This window comes from Pleurodeles waltl, chromosome 3_1 (genome assembly GCF_031143425.1).
Source record: "Pleurodeles waltl isolate 20211129_DDA chromosome 3_1, aPleWal1.hap1.20221129, whole genome shotgun sequence".
NCBI classification, from domain to species: domain Eukaryota; kingdom Metazoa; phylum Chordata; class Amphibia; order Caudata; family Salamandridae; genus Pleurodeles; species Pleurodeles waltl.
This window is the reverse complement of record NC_090440.1, coordinates 1,555,082,500-1,555,100,370: the sequence shown is the minus strand read 5'-3', so window position 1 is coordinate 1,555,100,370 and position 17,871 is coordinate 1,555,082,500. Positions and strand designations below refer to the sequence as shown.

Below are 17,871 nucleotides of genomic sequence, written 5' to 3'. Positions count from 1 at the left end.
TCTTAGCAATTTTAGCCACTAGTGCAGCCTTGATTATAGCAGTTTATGCAATGATAGTGATAAGAGGAATGTAATAGACGTGAGGCAAGGTGTCACAGTGTGGTTATTCCCCCTGTTATCAACAAACACTGAGTATTAATAACATACCTCAAGCTATAGTCACACATCTGTCATCCAGCCAAATTAAATGTACAATTTTTTTTTATAAAAAATGGGACATGTCCAAGATAGCACCCACACAGTAGTGGACATACGGAACACCGCGCTCCACTGGTGAAGGTGTGGTGCGCAATACCTTATTTGATTCCCCCAGGCTCGCTGGAGAGCCTACAGAATGTGGAGAGCCGATAGCTGAGCTCACCGGCACCTAATTCCTGCTACTGGAGGCATGGGATTACGTCACAGCCTGACCCACGTATTCCAATATGGAAGCTGCCTCGGAGCGATCAGCACTCCAATGTCGCTAGACCTCCTACGGCCCACCCCACTGAACACTGCGGGAGACCTCAAGGTACGTACCTGTGCCCCGGGGCAATCCTGTTGCACGGGCCTTCGCAATGGAGTCGCAGCTGCAAACTAATTGAACAGCCTGCTCCGCCTGAACCTCCTTGAGATATTGTGTGCAGAAGCATCTAGATGCAGTCTGCAATGAAGGGCTTTGTGACAGCCCCGAATCTTGATCTTACATGTGCGGGGTGCTACCCGCCAAGCTGGATCACACTGGGCCTCATGGCTTGAAGAACTGAGGTGAACTGGGAGTAACTTTGGTCCTGCCCCTGAATACTGATGACGGGAGGATCTGTGGCCTGTAATCTACATTATCCCTCTGGCCCCTCATCGACATAAAGCACTTGCTCCACTCTGTTTCTGGCACCCACAATGGCACCAGCCATTGGTAGTGACTTACGCCTTTCTGGAGCTGAACTGTTCAAAGATATTGGGGGCCTGCTGGAGGAGGGCCTGCGTTACTGGCTGCATACTGGAGGTGGGGGACCGATGCACTGGAATAGTGCCCTTCTGGGGACCACACTAACCGACGGCTCTTCTGCGCTGACTGGGCCACTCTGCCATTTGCAAGCTCACCGCCTTGACGCTGAGAACTGAGGCCCCTCCTTCACTCATGCTAGGCTTTGGGGGTGCATCGGGTCTGGCACAGCACACACTTTGATCTCAGCAGCCCGAAGTCTGCCCACCGCTGATTCGAAAACCTCCTTCCTCAGTATCGCCTGCCATGACATCTCATAGGTCATTGTGGCAATCATGGTTGCTCATCATACTAAAAGGGACAACTCCATCTAAGAACTGGCCACTAAGCCCAAGGGCATAAAACCGGAGCATCCCAGTGAGGTCTCTATGTTGACATACTTGTTGGTTGATGGCGCCGCCTCTGATCAAATGGGCAAAGAAGCACCGGTCACCCGGACCTTCCTGGAGACTCTTTTTACCACCCTGAGGAAGGACATCACAGCTCTCAAGCAGGAAATAACATTGGAGGTCAATGATTTTAAATGAGAAGTGGATGATCTGGGCCAAAGGGTCAACGATCTTGAACAAGTGACTCCCACGAAGGAGAACACAGCGTGCATCGGCGTGAGCTAATAGATCTGCAGGACAGGAATACTGATCTGTGCTGTTGACTGGAGGACCTTGAAAATAGCCAACAACAAGCCAACATAAGAATTAAAGGAGTACCACTCCAGGTTGCATTGGGGAAATTGGAGGATTATGTCATCTGACTGTTTTGCCATGTGGCTCAGATCTGGTCTAACAGGACACTATACTGGATCATGCACACAAGGCAGGCTGGTCGGCTAGATCACCAGGCATGCCCCAAGGTATTCTGAGCTGTCTACTGTACTACAAGCAAAAAGAAATGATTATGGTGGTGGTACGACATTGGAATGCTGTAGACATTGAAGGCAACAAGGGCTGGCTTTACCAGGATGTATCACACTGCTGCGTCATCATCTGCTGCAGCCTATCACAGAATTTTTGCACAAGCTGGGAATTCGCTATCGGTGGGGATATCCCTTCCACCTCACCTTCACTGGAAAAGCGAGACATGGAATGTGTTGCACCTCAGAGAAAGTCAAAGCACTGGTAGACACTGACAAGCCACAAGAGGTCAACACAGCCTGTCCTCTCCCCTATGGAGTCTCCCTCACTCCCCCTTGAGCTCACGACATCCCATGTGACCAAGAACAAAGGGCTCCAACAAGCCTACTGAACTGAAGAGCCACAAACATAGAACTGCCCTTTTCTGCCACCTACAGCACCAGGACACCACATTTGAGCCTAAAAATGACTAAGGGAGAGCCCCACTAAACAATCACAGCCGGTGGGCTCCTTTTGAGGCACATCAACTAGTCACTTTCCTGTCATAAAGAGAGATGCACCTGAGCTCGCACTCCTCCATTTTGGATGGTGCGACTTTCAGCAGCAGAGCTTCCCTGATCAACAGACTGATGCCCAGATAGGTTTGGCGGCCGAGATATGGACCCCATACATGTTATTCCTCATGATCCCGGGAGGGGGCTGCAGTACTTACATAGTTTATTGTTGTTTTTGTGATGTTCTTTCTATCTCTTTCTCCCTCCTCTTCCTGCTCAGCACATCACATACAGACGCATCTCCATGTGCCCACCATGCACGTCCTGCCTACCCAGATATGTAGCAATTGAGCTTTGTATGAATTTTCAATCCACATGCTCTCCCTAATAGTGGCACATGGTTAAAACAATCAGCTACAATCTTAGGGGCCTCAACTCACCAGTGAAGCACCTCACATTCTTGTCTATGTTAAGGGAATTTAAATGTGATACCTATCTTGTTCAGAAAACCCACCTTCTTAAAACAGACTGGAAGCTCCTGCGATCACAAAGGTACGATTGTCACTACTTCTTTTCGCTTACCGGGAAAAGAGCAGAGGTGGACATTTCATTAGCTTCGCACTTCCCCGGTAGGGTAGTTCAGACGCAGGCTGAAATCCCTAGCTAGCAGACTCAAATCTTTACGCATCATCATGAAAACGTACACCTTTACGCTTACTATCTTACACACTCCCAATGAAAATAAGGAGGCCTTTATCCTTGATGCACTGGGGCACGTGATGACCATGACTGACGCTGACATCCTGCTTGGCCGACACTTTAACTTGGTCCCTGACGCAATCCTGGATTGATCAATACAGAGGGTGGGACAGACAGGAGCATTCACACCACAGGGCCATCAATGGCTGGCAGATTATGGCCTTACAGATGTATGGCACACACACCACCCTAAGGACAGGAATTAGACCTTTTTTTGCGAGGGTCGACATAGGGGTGGCTGCCCTCTCAGATCATTTACCCATCAACCTCACTCTTTATTTGCTAAGATGCAACGCCCAACCTCACAACTTGCGCCTTAACCATAAACTGTTAACATAGATAAGTATCATCTAAGAAATAAATGCTGCCATTAATGAATATTTGGAAACAAATGATACTCTGGACACACTTGTGGTTTTACTGGGGTTAACACTAAAAGCAGCATTTCAGGGCCGGCTCATTGTTCTTGCTGCCTGACTTAATCAGAACAGGAGGGATAAATGGAGTTGTTTGGAAGGGAAGATGAAGGAGAGAGAAGAAGCACACAAACAGTCAGACTCCTATAGGGAGGGTGCCAGCTCAATACAGAGCCTAACCCACTCAAGGCCCTAGATATGGCCAGGGCAGAGTATGGTCTTTTGTGTACCAAGCAGAAGTATTATGCTGGGGGTAACAAAGTGGGCTCCCTACTGGCACATCGCCTGCGGGTCCAAGTTATTAGAAAGTTGCCGAGCTAAAAGGACTGCAAGGAGACAAGATACACCAAGAAGAACACATTATGCAAGCGTTTGAGCACTTCTACGCTGCCCTTTACTCAGCTGACGGGCTTCACAGAGACAACACAGTTTCATACCTAGCACAGGTCCCCTTAAATCACCTGGCACTATGACACTTCACACTTTGACCGAGACATCCAAAAAGACGAGGTGTTGTCCGCTGTCTCTTGTTTGCAAACAGGCAAGGCACCAGGACAAGATGTCAAGACTGCTGATTTCTACAAACTATTTGCTGCACCCCTAGCTCCCCACCTCACCCGCTTCTAAAATGTATTCAGCACTACTGGCTACCTTACAGAGACTATGAAAATTGCCACTAACACAGTGCACACTAAGCCAGGCAAAGACCCCAGACATTGCCAATCATACAGGCCGATCTCACTATTAAATTTCGATGCCAAGGTATTAATTACTATTTTAGCGGCCCATCTTGCCCCATACATGCAGAGTCTGGTGGACCCAGATCAGACAGGGTTTATTCCTGAGAGTGACAACACAAAGCACCTTTGCCATCTCTTAAATAAAACCCAGTGCTCCCGCGTACCTGACCTTTTGCTATCGGTTGATGCCGAGAAGGCATTTGACCGGGTTCACTGGCGCTCCAGAAAGTGGGCCTTGGACAGTGGTTTCATCGCTGGATTTGGTGTAGCTACACAAACCCTCAGGCAGCTTTCTGGGTTAAAGGCCTGCGCTCTTTGTCCTTCTATATCACCCATGGCACTCAACAGGGTTGTTCCTTGTCGCCGCTTCTTTTTGCCTTGTATGTGGAAATATTTGCAGAACAAATCCATAAAAACCCCACAATAACAGGCATCACCTTGCGCGGGAGGGAACACAAACCGGCTCTCTAAGCTGACAACGCTATGGTCACCCTCACACATCCCCTCACCTCCCTGCCTTCCCTTGTGAGTGAGCCAGAAGCATTTGGGAAGGCCTCTGGGTTCAAGGTTAACCTACAGATATCACAGATACTAAATCTCACTGTCCCACAAACTGATAAACCCGCAGTCAATCGACTTTTCCCCTTTACATGGGCCATGCAAGGGGTGATCTATTTGAGCCTTTATATTAACTCCATTCTGGCACGTATAGCTGAGAGCAACTACGCTGTGCTCCTCTCACCTGCATGATTGGACCTGCAGTCCAGAAGGGGTTATACCCTTTCATGGCTGAGACAGCTCACTGTGGTTAAAATGACCCTTCTACCCAAGATTGTATACGTCATGCAAACTCTGCCCCTGCAGCCCCCGCCACTGGTCCTGGCCAGATTGCAGCACATAAGGGAGTTCATCTGGACAGACAAGAAGGCCCATATGGCAAAGTGGCAGGTGTACTTATCCCCAGCGGAAGGAGGCCTTGGAATTTCACATCTCACATGATACTACCAAGTTGCACAACTCCGTTACCTAAGGGAATGGGCCAGACCATGTTCGGAGAAACACTGGTGTTTCATTGATCAAACGATTGCGAGCATCCATATCTGAAAGGTGCCGCGGCTACCTATACCACATAGACCACCTGGAGTGTACATTTCCCTTGTTCTTAGAGCTACTATGGGCACCTGGGACAGAGTGCAACAACTAAAGAAAATATCCACCCGCATCTTCCCTCAAACCCTGATCATTGGAAATCCCAACATCCCCAAGGCGACCCAATATGCTACATGACAGCAGATTAATTACAAAAGAATAGGGGACTTCTTCAACCACAACGGGATAATAAACTTTCCCCAGATCCAACTTAATTATGGCCTTCCTCCAACCGCCTATTGGCAATATGTTACCATCTGCCACTGGGTCACGCAACCACCCATCCGCCCCCACACTAGTTGACCTTTACTGCCCTTTGAGAAATGGGTCATTACCCAACATACCGATAAACACTTACTCTCCGACATATACACCTTTCTCAAAATGCCATTAGCTCCTACCAAATTGGTGGCACAGCAGTGCTGGGAAAAAGAGTGCGAGCGTACCTTTACCCCCAAGGAATAGTCAGATATCCTGAAAAGACCTAAATTCAAAGCCTGCAGCGCCTCCGTCAAGGAAACACTACTTAAGCTGGCCCATTATTTGTACTACACTCCAGCCCGAGTCGCACGGTGGAAATGGGATGGCGATACCCATTGCTGGAAAGGCTGCAGACAGGAGGGAACCTTGACTCTCTTCTGGCAGTGCCTATTACTTCAACAATATTGGGTTGAGGCCTTGGCTGCTATTGATGAGATGTGTGACACCGACCTCCCTAGGTTTCTGAGCTACATTCTCTTGGGTATCCCAAATGCCCTGACCTAGCTTCAGATTGCCCCAGGGGGCGCGCTATTACCCTGGCTCTGTGTGCCACCCAAACAAACCATGCTATCATGCTGAGGGTACTCCTAAAACACCCACTCAACCTGATTGGCTCTATAGACTGTGGGAGCTTCTTGGTATGGAAAAACTGACAGCTGCCACTGAACAACAGATGCCACAATCCGATAAAACCTGGGGACCCTGTATGCAGTTCCTCTCACAAGAATTCAAAGAATTAACAAGTCCTGTGTATCTATGCATACTGCATCTCACAACAGCTGACCACACAACTGACTGAGCTTCATGGAAGGGACTTCACATACACTTTTGAGTCACAGCTTAGGTCTCATGGCTATTCTATTTGGAAGTGACTGCTGACACACCCTGTCAGTTTGCTGACACTTCCTCCTCCTCCTCCTTCATGGTGTTTTCTCTTTCTTTCTATTGACACCACATTTCTCTTCTTTCACACACCTGCCATTGTCCCTCACTGGCAGATAGATGTAGGTGAGATGTTGCTGTATTGTTCTCCTTTAACAATCAATAAAAATGCTTTAAACCTAAAAAAAAACTTTTACAAAATGTAACTATGGAGGCCAAAAAAAATCCCAAAATTCTAAATGGAACCCAGATTTTAAAAGCATTACGGGCCACCCAAATTGTGGGAATATCCTCCACAAATTTGCATAATGTACAGAAATTTGAAGAAAGGTATTGTGTGAAGCAGAATTAACAAATTAACAATCAAAATATACAGACAGGGCCTGTTTCACCAAGCTACACTTACACAATTCTGTGTAAGTTTACAATTGTTTGCTATTCTGAAAGGTTTTTTAGTATCTTAACGACTGTGGAGTATTCACACATAAAAAGAAAGGACAGTACCTTTGTGACTAGCAAACAATTGTAAACATACATAAAAGTGTAAGTTTACCTTTCTGAATCAAGCCCACATCATTCAATCCTCAAGACAAGAATCCTTGCCATCACACAGAGAGGTCTATGGCATGGGATTAGGTTATCAACATTAATATGTTGCAAATTTAAAAGAGTACAGATTTTTGTAATTGTAAATGATAGTTTTAAATATTTTGGCAACATATAATGTGGAACATATTTTGAAAATATGTGTTGTGTTTTTTTAAATAAATGTTTGTGAACTGTGCACATATTTTTAATTACTAGATTCTTGTCAAAGTCTCTTTTCACCAACATCATTAACATAGTTTCTAAATAAAATATGGGTAGGGACAAACTGGTGAACGAAAAAGAGCCTTGGTAAAAATGCTCCTACAAGCCCCGCTCCTTTTTGTTTTCTTATGCTTTCTCTCTCTTTCATTCCATCCATTCTGCCCTTCTCTCCTCTCTTTCTTCTCACTCTCTGATCGCTTTCTCTTTACCATCTGCCCTCCCCTTTCTCTTTTTCAAGAAGCTTCCCTGTGCCTGCTGCAAATTAACCTCAAGGAGCTGGGGAAAGTGATAGATGGACCAGGAGCAGCCTTAGGATGTCAAAATAAGCCTCCAGGGTCTCCAACCCCCCCATGGAAAATCCTGGTAGAATAGAAAGCCTGTCCAGCCATGGACATGCCCTTGTAATGTATCAATCATGGAGCCAAAAAGGTTTCATATCAAATTATGCAGTGTTTTAGACATATACTTTCGTATCTATACAAATAAGAAAGGAGATGTGTATCAGCACATTTATGTTTCTCTGATCAATTTGTAATACACATAAGACCTAATAGGTTCAAGTATTAGCTATATGTGCTACCAAATGTTATTATGAATTTTCCTGTTTTAACAATAAGAATCAAATAAAAATTATACTTTTATTAAACTAATAACTGCGATTTAAGTACAAACAGTGCTAAAATAGTTCCAGTACCTATAGGAACTCCAACTTGCACTGCTTTTTGGTGAAAGTGCCAATTGTCACAACTTTATAATAAATACATGTTGCACCTAAATGTAGTGCAATATGTGTATGTAGTACAAAGGACTGTGTCCTATATTACAGTTCATATGCTGCAAGCTCAAGGATGCAGTAGTATGTACACATCTCTTGCAAAGTGATATATCTAAAAACTACAAACCAGTTGCAATACATACATCATAGAGCATTGGGTCTGCAGCTTAGTGTAGATAAAAGCAATTGCTTGAGGAGCATCTCATAGACTATTCCATGTTTGGTACACCATGCAGAGCTTTTCCTCAATCAATCACAGCCCTCTTCCCAAACCCATTTCAGTGCGTCCCAACCCCAGGCTACAGATGGGAGATCTAAGTTGACAGATAAGCCAATTTGATTGACTGGCGAGGTAAACTCTCTAAGTATATGGTTCCAGTGTTCTTCATACATGTGTGAGCATGCAAATAGTGTAGGCACAGAATTTTACCTCACTATTTCCCACATTATAACATTGGCAGTATAAACCGCCTACCACCGTGGTGACGGCCGCCAAAAGACCGTCGCCATGGCTAGCATCCATCTGCCAGATTATGACCACAGCCGGACTTCCGCCACAAAAAGGGCAGAAATCCAGCCATGGCCATACTGGCAGATGGTGGTAAGGTGGCGCTGCTACCACCAGCACCGCCACGCCAGTATACCGCCACCAGCCATATCAAGTAGCGATAACAGCACCCTGTCCCGTTCCCTGACGGAAGACCAGCTGAAGGTAAGTTGGGCTTCCAACAGGGGAGGGGTGGGGTGTTGTGTGTGTGTGTGGTTGTCTGCATGAATTTGTGAGTGTGTGCGTGAATGCATCTGTGGGTGTAGTGTTGTTTGCGCGGGTGTATGCATGTGTGTGAATACGTGTAAGAATGGAAATGTGAATGCATGTCTGCATGTCAGTGTGAATGTGTGTACGGGTGTGTGCAAGCATGACTGGATGTATGCGTGTATGCCAGTGTGAGTGAGTGGGTGTATGCGTGGTGCATGTCTGTGGGTGTGCGTGTGTATGGGGGTTGTGGATCAGAAGGGGGAGCGTGGATGGCGGGTGGGAGGCATCGGGGGAGTGTTTGGGGGGTGGGTGAGCCTCCTACTAGTAACAGGGAGGGCATTCCCTGTCACTGGTAGGGCCTACCGCCATGGTTTTCGTGGTGTTGCTAATGCCACGAAAACCATGGCAGTAGGCTGGCTCAAAATGACGCCGGCAGTACTATAACAGCCATGGCGGTAGGAATGGTAAATTGGCGCGCTGGCTGCAGTCAACCCGCCAATGTCATAATGTGGCAGTATATATCCCGCCAGCCTGTTGGCGGTACTACTGCCACCTTAACACCTACCGCCGGGGTCATAATGACCCCCTATATCTTCTATCTATGGGTACAAGACATGGCAACATCTTGATAGCTTAACCAATATTGTGCTCTTCTCTTTCCCTTACGGAAATTTACGAACAAAACCCACTCCGGGAGCCACAGGCCAGCAGGGTTTACTGGGCCTTAATTATGGTGGCTGGGGCTGTTTATGACCAGTGTTTCCAGGTCCATCCTACTATGATGCAGCAAACTTGGCCAAGCCCTACCACATTTGACGCTCATGGTACTGAGGACGAGCAGTCCAGGGTGTCTCCAGAAGATAGTGGAGAGGGGAAGAAACTCAGAGATCAGGCACTAAAACAATAGGTTCAATAAGCAATTTTCCAGCCCAATGTTTTCTTTTAAGAAAAGCGACATATTTTATTCATGCCAAAAAATACTACAGCTCATACAGAAGAAGTAAAATTACTAGGATGCACACTGCAGTGATAACTACGGTGTCTACAGAGTTCCCTACACAGAAAAGAGAACATTTTAGAGGTAAGCGCAGGTGCAGGCTCCCTATGGCAAAGTGGAGAAGCTTTCCGGTAATCTGTGACCTGAAGGTCAGTCAGTAATCCTTGACTAGGCAGTATTTGTATGCGAGTTGTGGGCTGCAATTATCCTTCAAAGACTCACCAAAGTCTGTTTAGAAACTCAGTCAGTGTTTCTCAAGTCTTGTCGATTTACGAGGTCATAGTGGCACTCAGAACTTCCACGCATAGGTGGGCTGCTGTGGGTGTCCATAGGGGGTGAGCTGTCATGCTTGTGGTTACCAGGACTCCTTTCATTAGCCCTGCCTCCTCTCTGCATTGGCCTGTGAGGGGTGTAATGGCTCGACAAAGATATGTTTTTCCAGCCCTTGTGGTGGGGAGTCTTTTCTCTCTGGTCCATATCTTTTGACCAAGATCCTCAGATACGGTGAACGCACAGTCACTACTGGTCTTCCATCTTTCTCTGTGGAGGTCGCTGGAACAGACTCTTTGGTGGATCATGGCTTGGGGCCAGAAGTACTACCACTGGATTAAAAAAATGTGGTTGCAGATTGCACAATGACTTTTTGTGAGTCCAATGAGATTTTGCGAACCATACTGTGTACTAATATTTTGGTCCCCTAGACCACTGCTAAGTCCCCAACAAACTTTTTTAACATTCACTAAGGGGACCAGAAGGGCAGGTGCATTGAGAATTGCAATTTGGAAAGGATGCCCTAAACACACCCCTTCTAAACTGCAATTCGTTATGCATTTCTAAACCAATTGGTGTGATTCAGTAACCATTTAATGAATTGCAAAAAGGGTTTAGTACATAGAAAAAAGCGAATTAGTGGTCACAAACTCCGAGAATTAGCAAATCTCAAGGGGTTTGTGACAGCTAAATAGCTTAGTATAGCCGCCACTTGGTTTCTTGAGAGGGCAGGAGGTCTGGAAACCCCCTGGGTTCACACAGATCATCTCCGGAAACACTCCCTTGCATTCTGTTTTTTTCTGGGTGCTCCTCCCCTGAGCTAAGCGGCTGCGCTTTACTTGCTCGGGCAGACAGCTTCTACAGAATCAAGTATTCCCTTCTCCTTTCTTATGAGGCCGGTAGGTTCCCAGGTCCGAGGCACACCCACAGGTTCTCCAGCAAGATGTGCTGATTTCAGGTGATGTCCCTTAACATTTACGAGGCTGGCTTTCAGCTATAACAGCCCTGGATCACAGCAGTTCTTTGAGTACTATGTGAGGTCCTTGGTCAGTAAAGCAGGTTGGAAATGGAACTGAGTGGGAAAGTTTGGGCCCACTTTTACACATCTTTTTGAGAATGGGTGCAGATCTACTATATAGAGGTCAGGAACGGGTTTGAAGTGGTGCCTTTCCATGACTTTGTCTGCTTTCAGCAGTGCAGACAATTCTTTGTGTAAGGAGATGTCTCTCACAACAGGAAGCAATGATGCTGACCACAAGGTGGAGTACCACATAGAATGAGCACAGTAAGCATGCAGCCCGAACTTGGATGTTGTCAGTCTTTCTGGATGTGCCACTCATGCAAAGACAAAAGCCAGAGGTCCTGCCTAGAATCCTCAACTTCTCAAACAACTGAACCTGCTGACTCAACCTCATTCGCCTACCATCACCTAAATAACAGTGTTCAGGAAGTACTTGTTTGATCACATGTAATTTCTAAAGGCAACCCTGCCTCCTTCTCTTCCACACTTCACTGTCAAAAGTTATTTTGCTCATTCAGGGAAATCCTTGTTGCAAGAGAGGGGTCAATTAATGTGACGAATATAATGATATACTGAACCAATAATTAGACCTTTAGGGATATGTTTCATTCTTCAAGGACAAAACAGTGTAAATAAAATGCTGTAAACAGGATGGTAATTAAAATATCATATGCATAACACTTGATTTGTATATTCATACATACAGTCTGCTATACTTGATATGAGGCTATTTGTAAGGCAAGTAAGTGCCTCATTGCAGTGTATGATCATTAATATATAATATGAATTCTGTAACAAACATAAGGTTGATAAAAACAACAACAAACAATAATAATAACAGAATAAGAATAACATATATCACCATTTTGAAATTTCGGATCTGCCTACTTCATGCATTCAAATTTTAATGGGTCAAATGGATACAGATTTCTGTGCCTAGCTGGCCCACTGAAATATATGGATTTCATAAGTACATTTAAAACCCCAGATGTACAGAACTGCATATGGTCAGTGCTTCTATGTTATTATTAAGTAGCCTCTGTCGATATTTGTCTATTTATAAAAAACACAACGCTCCATTGGCACCCTACTTTTCTGGATGGAAAAGATTATAGTACTATAACCAAATGTACTAAGACATAAGTTTACTATTTTTCCACACACTGTATATTCAATATAAGTGGGTAAATCTCCAGTGTTTGTGGGGGGGAGGGGGTAATCACTTGTGTCATTATGTGTGTATCAATGGTGGAATATATTTTTTATGTGTATGAATGACCTCTGATTGTATTGGTCTGTTATTGGATTGAATGTGTGTACTTTCCTGTGAGTTTGGAAATGCCCTTGTCTTAAAACAACAATGTGAGGGTGTATGGATCTCACAGCAGAGGCATTTGTTAATCTACCTGTGAACCAGAGTTTGTTGTGATGGCAGAGTGTGTGTATTTCCATTGCTATATACATTTGTGGCAGAGTGTGACACATCACACCCAAAAAAACACAGATCGACGTGCATACTAATCTCAAGAACGTTTATACATGTGTGACTTCCTTTGATCTTTTCAGGTAAGAGGAATGTGCTGGAGATTTGTATGCATCTAGCCACACATGCACAGTCTTACATGCAGATCTATACAGTATACACATAAGTGCACACATACACATTTTCCGTATTTGTGTGTTACTTTTTTTGGTGGTTAGATTATATTTAGCGAAGATCCCATCCTCCCTATCCTATCCATCTTTTCTTACTTACTTCGTAGATCCATCGGATTGTGTACATATAAAGTCAGCAGAAATTGAGAAGCAATGGAGATGAACTAGCGAAAGATTGTTTCTAAGCACTAGAGAACGTCAAATGCTGATTCCCTGACCACTGCCATCAGTCAGCAGCTCAACAGTGGAGGAGACAACAGAAGTGTGTCTCCTATAATGAAACCTGACAGTTGAAGTGAAACCTATGGCAAATCTGCATATATTTACATAAATATGGGGCAAAAGGCACTCATTTGAAATAAGTGTGTTTTATAGCTCTTGCGGGGCCCTGGACGCTATCATCAAACTCTTTGTGTGCACCTCAGTCACTTTATCAGGAATGGGAATTTACCATCACAAATTCATAAAATCATTAATAGTGGAAGTTTGCTTTCGCGAATTTTATTTGCTTGCATGGAAAATCCAACAGGTGGAATTTCTGTCTACGCAGATGTATGGATAGAATATAGATTTGTGGGCTAGGTCAGCCCATTAACAAACAATTCTGAACATTGTCAAAAGTGGAATTTGGGCTACTCCTCATCATATTTTAGAGACCAAATATGTTTTTAGATTTTCTACTTTAGTAAGTAGTCATCAATGCACTTATGGGGGGGGGGTTCATGTGGATGGATCACTGTGCACATTTATGAGGTTTAGAGAAGTAGGTTTCTGCGTGGTAAAATGCTTTCCACATGGAGAAATTAAAAACTTCACAAGTGCATATGAGGGTTTCTTTAACATTTACTACTGACCGCCTGTTACATTTACATGTGTGTCATGTATGACAGATGCTGATTCCTATACGACTGAAATTATTTTTTAATTCCCAAAAAGTCTGAAATGTACTCCAAATGTTTTCCCATTGGAGACAACAATAATAGTTTTCAAGCCCAAACGCATGTTTGTGTAACACTTCCTCGTGCAGAAATAGTTAAGCACCTTAATATTTCTGGGACCCTTAATCAAAGAGACGGAGTAGGAAACGTATCTGTAAGTACACTGCCTCCAAAAGATCAAAAGAAAGATCTCACTGTAGCCTTTTATTGTTGTCTCTCACTGCCTACCACAGGAAAATCCTTTTGTATTTAAAAAGGACTCATCCACTATATTTGTCAGTGGCATAGTTTATCACCGAGACCTCACCAATATACCCTCATGTACATTACAGTAATGTCTGAATACGTTGCATACTCAATGATATCACCACCCTTCTATTAACCTTGCCAAGGGATCCCCAGAATGAAATGGCAATACTGTTTAGGTTATCGTTAGGCAAATTTAAATATAGACCCCTCCACATAAATGTACTAGGAGCTCCCTTGACCATCAAGATCGAGCCCATCCATATACATGAGGGTACCTGGGTGAGGACTCCATGGGTAAACAAGCCACTGGTAAACCTACCCCTGGGAACCTTTAGCACTCACAGTATCCTAGCAGTATACTGCCGATTGTTTTTATGAATTTCCTAAAAAGTCAGTAATTTACTACAAATGTAAGCATGCACCTAAGAAGCGATTTCTGACACTACTCAGTCTAGTGTACTTCGTTAGTGTCTCATTTTGCTCCATTTTTGGGGAAGCTTTTCGAAAAAGAACCTTGCAAAAATGTTTGCCATTTTTTTAATACACTGATCTTTCTAAAAAAAAAACTGTACCAGAAATTACATGAAATGCAGCTATTTTATCTGTTTTTGTTTTTTTAATCTTTCTCTCAGCTGTCAACTCACATTTAAATTGTCACTTAAATGGGGTTAGCCAAAGATTATTTCTCTTTTTCAACTATGTTAATCTACTAAATTCATGTGTTTCGCATCTGCATTTCAAGAAGGATACATGAGTTAGGTTGCTATAGCCACCTCTTTTCTTGTTTTTCCAAACAGTGGCCTCTTGCACACCCATATCTCTTAAATTTGCGTATCCTACTTCAATTTCAAGTAAATCCAATTATTTTTCAACATTGGATCCTGGGATTACCGCCACCCGTTTGTTTGTAAAGGTATTTTAATCTCGTTTTTTCTATTTACATCAACTATTCTTGAAAATGGCTCTGTATCAATGGGTCTTATTCGCCAACAAATTTATGGGTATGGGAAGTGGAACTTTAGTGGGGTTCTTATACCTACTCCTATATGTCTTTGTGAATTGGCCACGAAACGTCCAATATGGAAACAAAATGGGAATATTCACATACAATTAGTACAAATACAAAGGACTGTACTCTGCACATTTACTAGCAGGGGCAGCTCGGATCCATTCACAAAGGTATATTTTTTCTATGGTGGGCTACTAAAAATGGCATGTAGGCATATTCTATGGCGCTCCAAATGAGCAAATCTGTGCGAGAAGACAGGAGGCGCTATCCCTTGTATCTTTTCAGCATATTTCAGTACAGCATTTCGGACACTACCCAAACTTTAGAGGTCATATAAGATCTTTATGAAAACTGAATCCTTTCGCCGCCTTCCATCGTTATTAAAGGACAACTTCACACTTTTCTTGAGGAAAGTCAGGTAGCCCAGGTGTTGCATTTGGTTGCCACCACAGCAATGCTATCTATCCTTTCTATTCCAGCCTGTTTGCAAAGCCCTTTTTAGCTACAGTGGCTGAACTTTTAAGAAGATTAAACACGCAGTGCGCACGACCTGCCTAATCCAAGTCAGCCCTGTGCAGCCCCTACACGGGGAGGGGTGAGTGCCACGGCTGTCTGTGTGCCCTCTCAATGTTTACATGTGCCTTCTGAACTACTGCGCAAATGTGAGGATTTCGTGTATACTATGTATGTTCTGTGTTCGTATTTCTCCTTTCACGTAGGTGCTGAGTATGCGTCTCGTGGACACTATAGATTTATTTAGCCCAGGCTTTATTGTATTTATTAGACTGGTTTGCGTGTACGTTACGTGCCACTGTTTGTGTTTATATGTGTGTCTCGTTCATGAGATATGCGTGATGTCCCGGAAGTTGGAAGCTGCGAGCATGAGTGAGGCTGGTATAATGCTTCAATGGACTGGCAGTATGAGCTAGGCTGTTCTAATACCCCAGTGCAACCGTAGCCGCTTGAATAAAGGTGGATGAATACTGCAGCACACCTCAGACAGCTTGAACAAGTCTAATACTCATTTGCATCCCTGGCAGCATGAATGAGAATGGTCCAATATCCCAGTGCCCCCTAACCGCTTGAGTAAGGGTGGTCTAAGTACTCCATTGTGCCTTTGGCAGCATGAGTGAGGCTGTTCTATTACTCCATTGCACCACTGGCAGAATGAGTGAAGCTGGTCTAGTACCCCAGTGCAGCCCTAGCCACTTGAATAAAGGTGTTCTAATATTCCAGTGCACCCCTGGCATCTTGAGAGAAGGTGGGCTAATACTCCTGTGCATCCCTAGTAGTATGAGTGAAAATGGTCTGATAGCCCAGTGCTTTCCGAGCCACTTGGGTAAGGACGGTTTAATTTCCCCACTGTGCCCCTGGCAGTATGAGCGAAGCTGGTCCAATACTTCAGTCCACCCCTAGCCTCTTGAATAAAGGTAGTCTAATACTCCAGTGCACTACTGGCAGTTTGAGTAAGGTCTAATACTTTATTGCACACTTGGCAGTGTGAGCGAGGCTGGTCTAATACCACAGTGCATGTATAGCCACTTGAATAAAGGTGATCTGATACTCCAGTGCACTCCTGGCAGCTTGAGCGCGGCATGTCTAATACTAATTTGTATCCCTGGCAGTATGAGTGGGAATGGTCTGAAATGCCTGTGCTCCCCCTAGCCACTTTCATAAGGGTGGTCAAATTACTCCACTGCGCCCCTGGAAGTATGAGCGAAGCTGGTCTAATACTCCAGTCCACCCCTAGCCTCTTGAATAAAGGTGGTCTAATCCTCCGAGGCACTCCTAGCAGCTAGAGTGAGGCAAGTATGATACTCCTTTGCATCCCTGGCAGTATAAATGAGACCGGTCTAATACACCAGTACCCCCCTCACCCATTTGCGTAACGGTGGTCTCATACTCCAGTGCACCCCTGGCAGCATGAGTGAGGCTCTTCTAGTACTACCGTGCAACCGTGCAACATGAGTGAAGCTGGTCTAAAACTCCATTGCACCCCTAGCAGCTTGAATGAGTGTGTTGTAATACTCCAGTGCCCCACCCCCCGCAGCATGAGTGAGTATGGTGTAATACCACAGTGCATCCATAGCACTTTGAGTAAGGGTGGTCTAATACTCCGTTGCACCCTGGTCAGTATGAGTGAGGCTGGTCTAATACCCCAGTACATCCATGGGAGCTTGAGAGACACTTGTCTAATAGGGAGCATGACGGAGGCTTATGTCCCAGTACCTTGCTGGAAGGAGGGCGAAGCAGAACGCGCGACACATTACCTGAGCAGAGAGTGGCGGCGACGGTTAGTAAGATGAGAGCGGAGCCTGGGCAGACTGTCCTCGGGCTCATGACGGCGCATCTGCTCACTCGATGAGTCCGTACGCAGGCTTCCTGGTAGGTGCTGATCGCTGGTTGCTCGGAGCTCTGCTGCTGACAGAAACTTCAGCGAGCTGACAGCTGAGGACTGGAAGTCCAGTGCCCTCATCAGGCTGACAGCTGAGATCGCTCCCACCCGTGAGCTCCACTAACAACGCACACGCAAGTCCCACCCCCGACCTGCCGCGGACCGGAACTGCAGATCCTGAGCGCCGCTTCTTCACACCAGCACAGCGCGCGGCTCATCTCACAGTGCAGGAACAACGCGATTTATTCAACACTCTCCTGGTTTTAGCTCATTTTAACTTATCCTAATGGCGCAACATTTCCTACTGGCGTTTTTCAAGTTACTGTATTTTAAATTTCATTCCCATACCATTTTCTTCAGACGCTCACCCACCAAATCTTTTTTGGAATACTTTTTTCAATGTTATTTTACAACTCGCTTTACTTCTGTTGAAACTACGTAGCCACCCTCTTCCTCA

The 17,871-nt window shown here is 44.9% G+C and overlaps 1 protein-coding gene across 2 annotated transcripts in view; it reads right to left on the bottom strand.

The window, feature by feature from the left end:
• ACVR1C (activin A receptor type 1C) overlaps positions 1 to 17,512 on the bottom strand; it is a 1,080,214-nt gene extending 1,062,702 nt beyond the window's left edge. For both annotated transcript variants that reach the window (XM_069225150.1, XM_069225149.1), the window contains exon 1: positions 17,290 to 17,512. In XM_069225150.1, the coding sequence (XP_069081251.1) occupies positions 17,290 to 17,359 (70 nt within the window). In that variant the 5' untranslated portion in view covers positions 17,360 to 17,512. The remainder of the gene's footprint in view (positions 1 to 17,289) is intronic.
• Between the last annotated feature and the right edge of the window lie 359 nt (positions 17,513 to 17,871).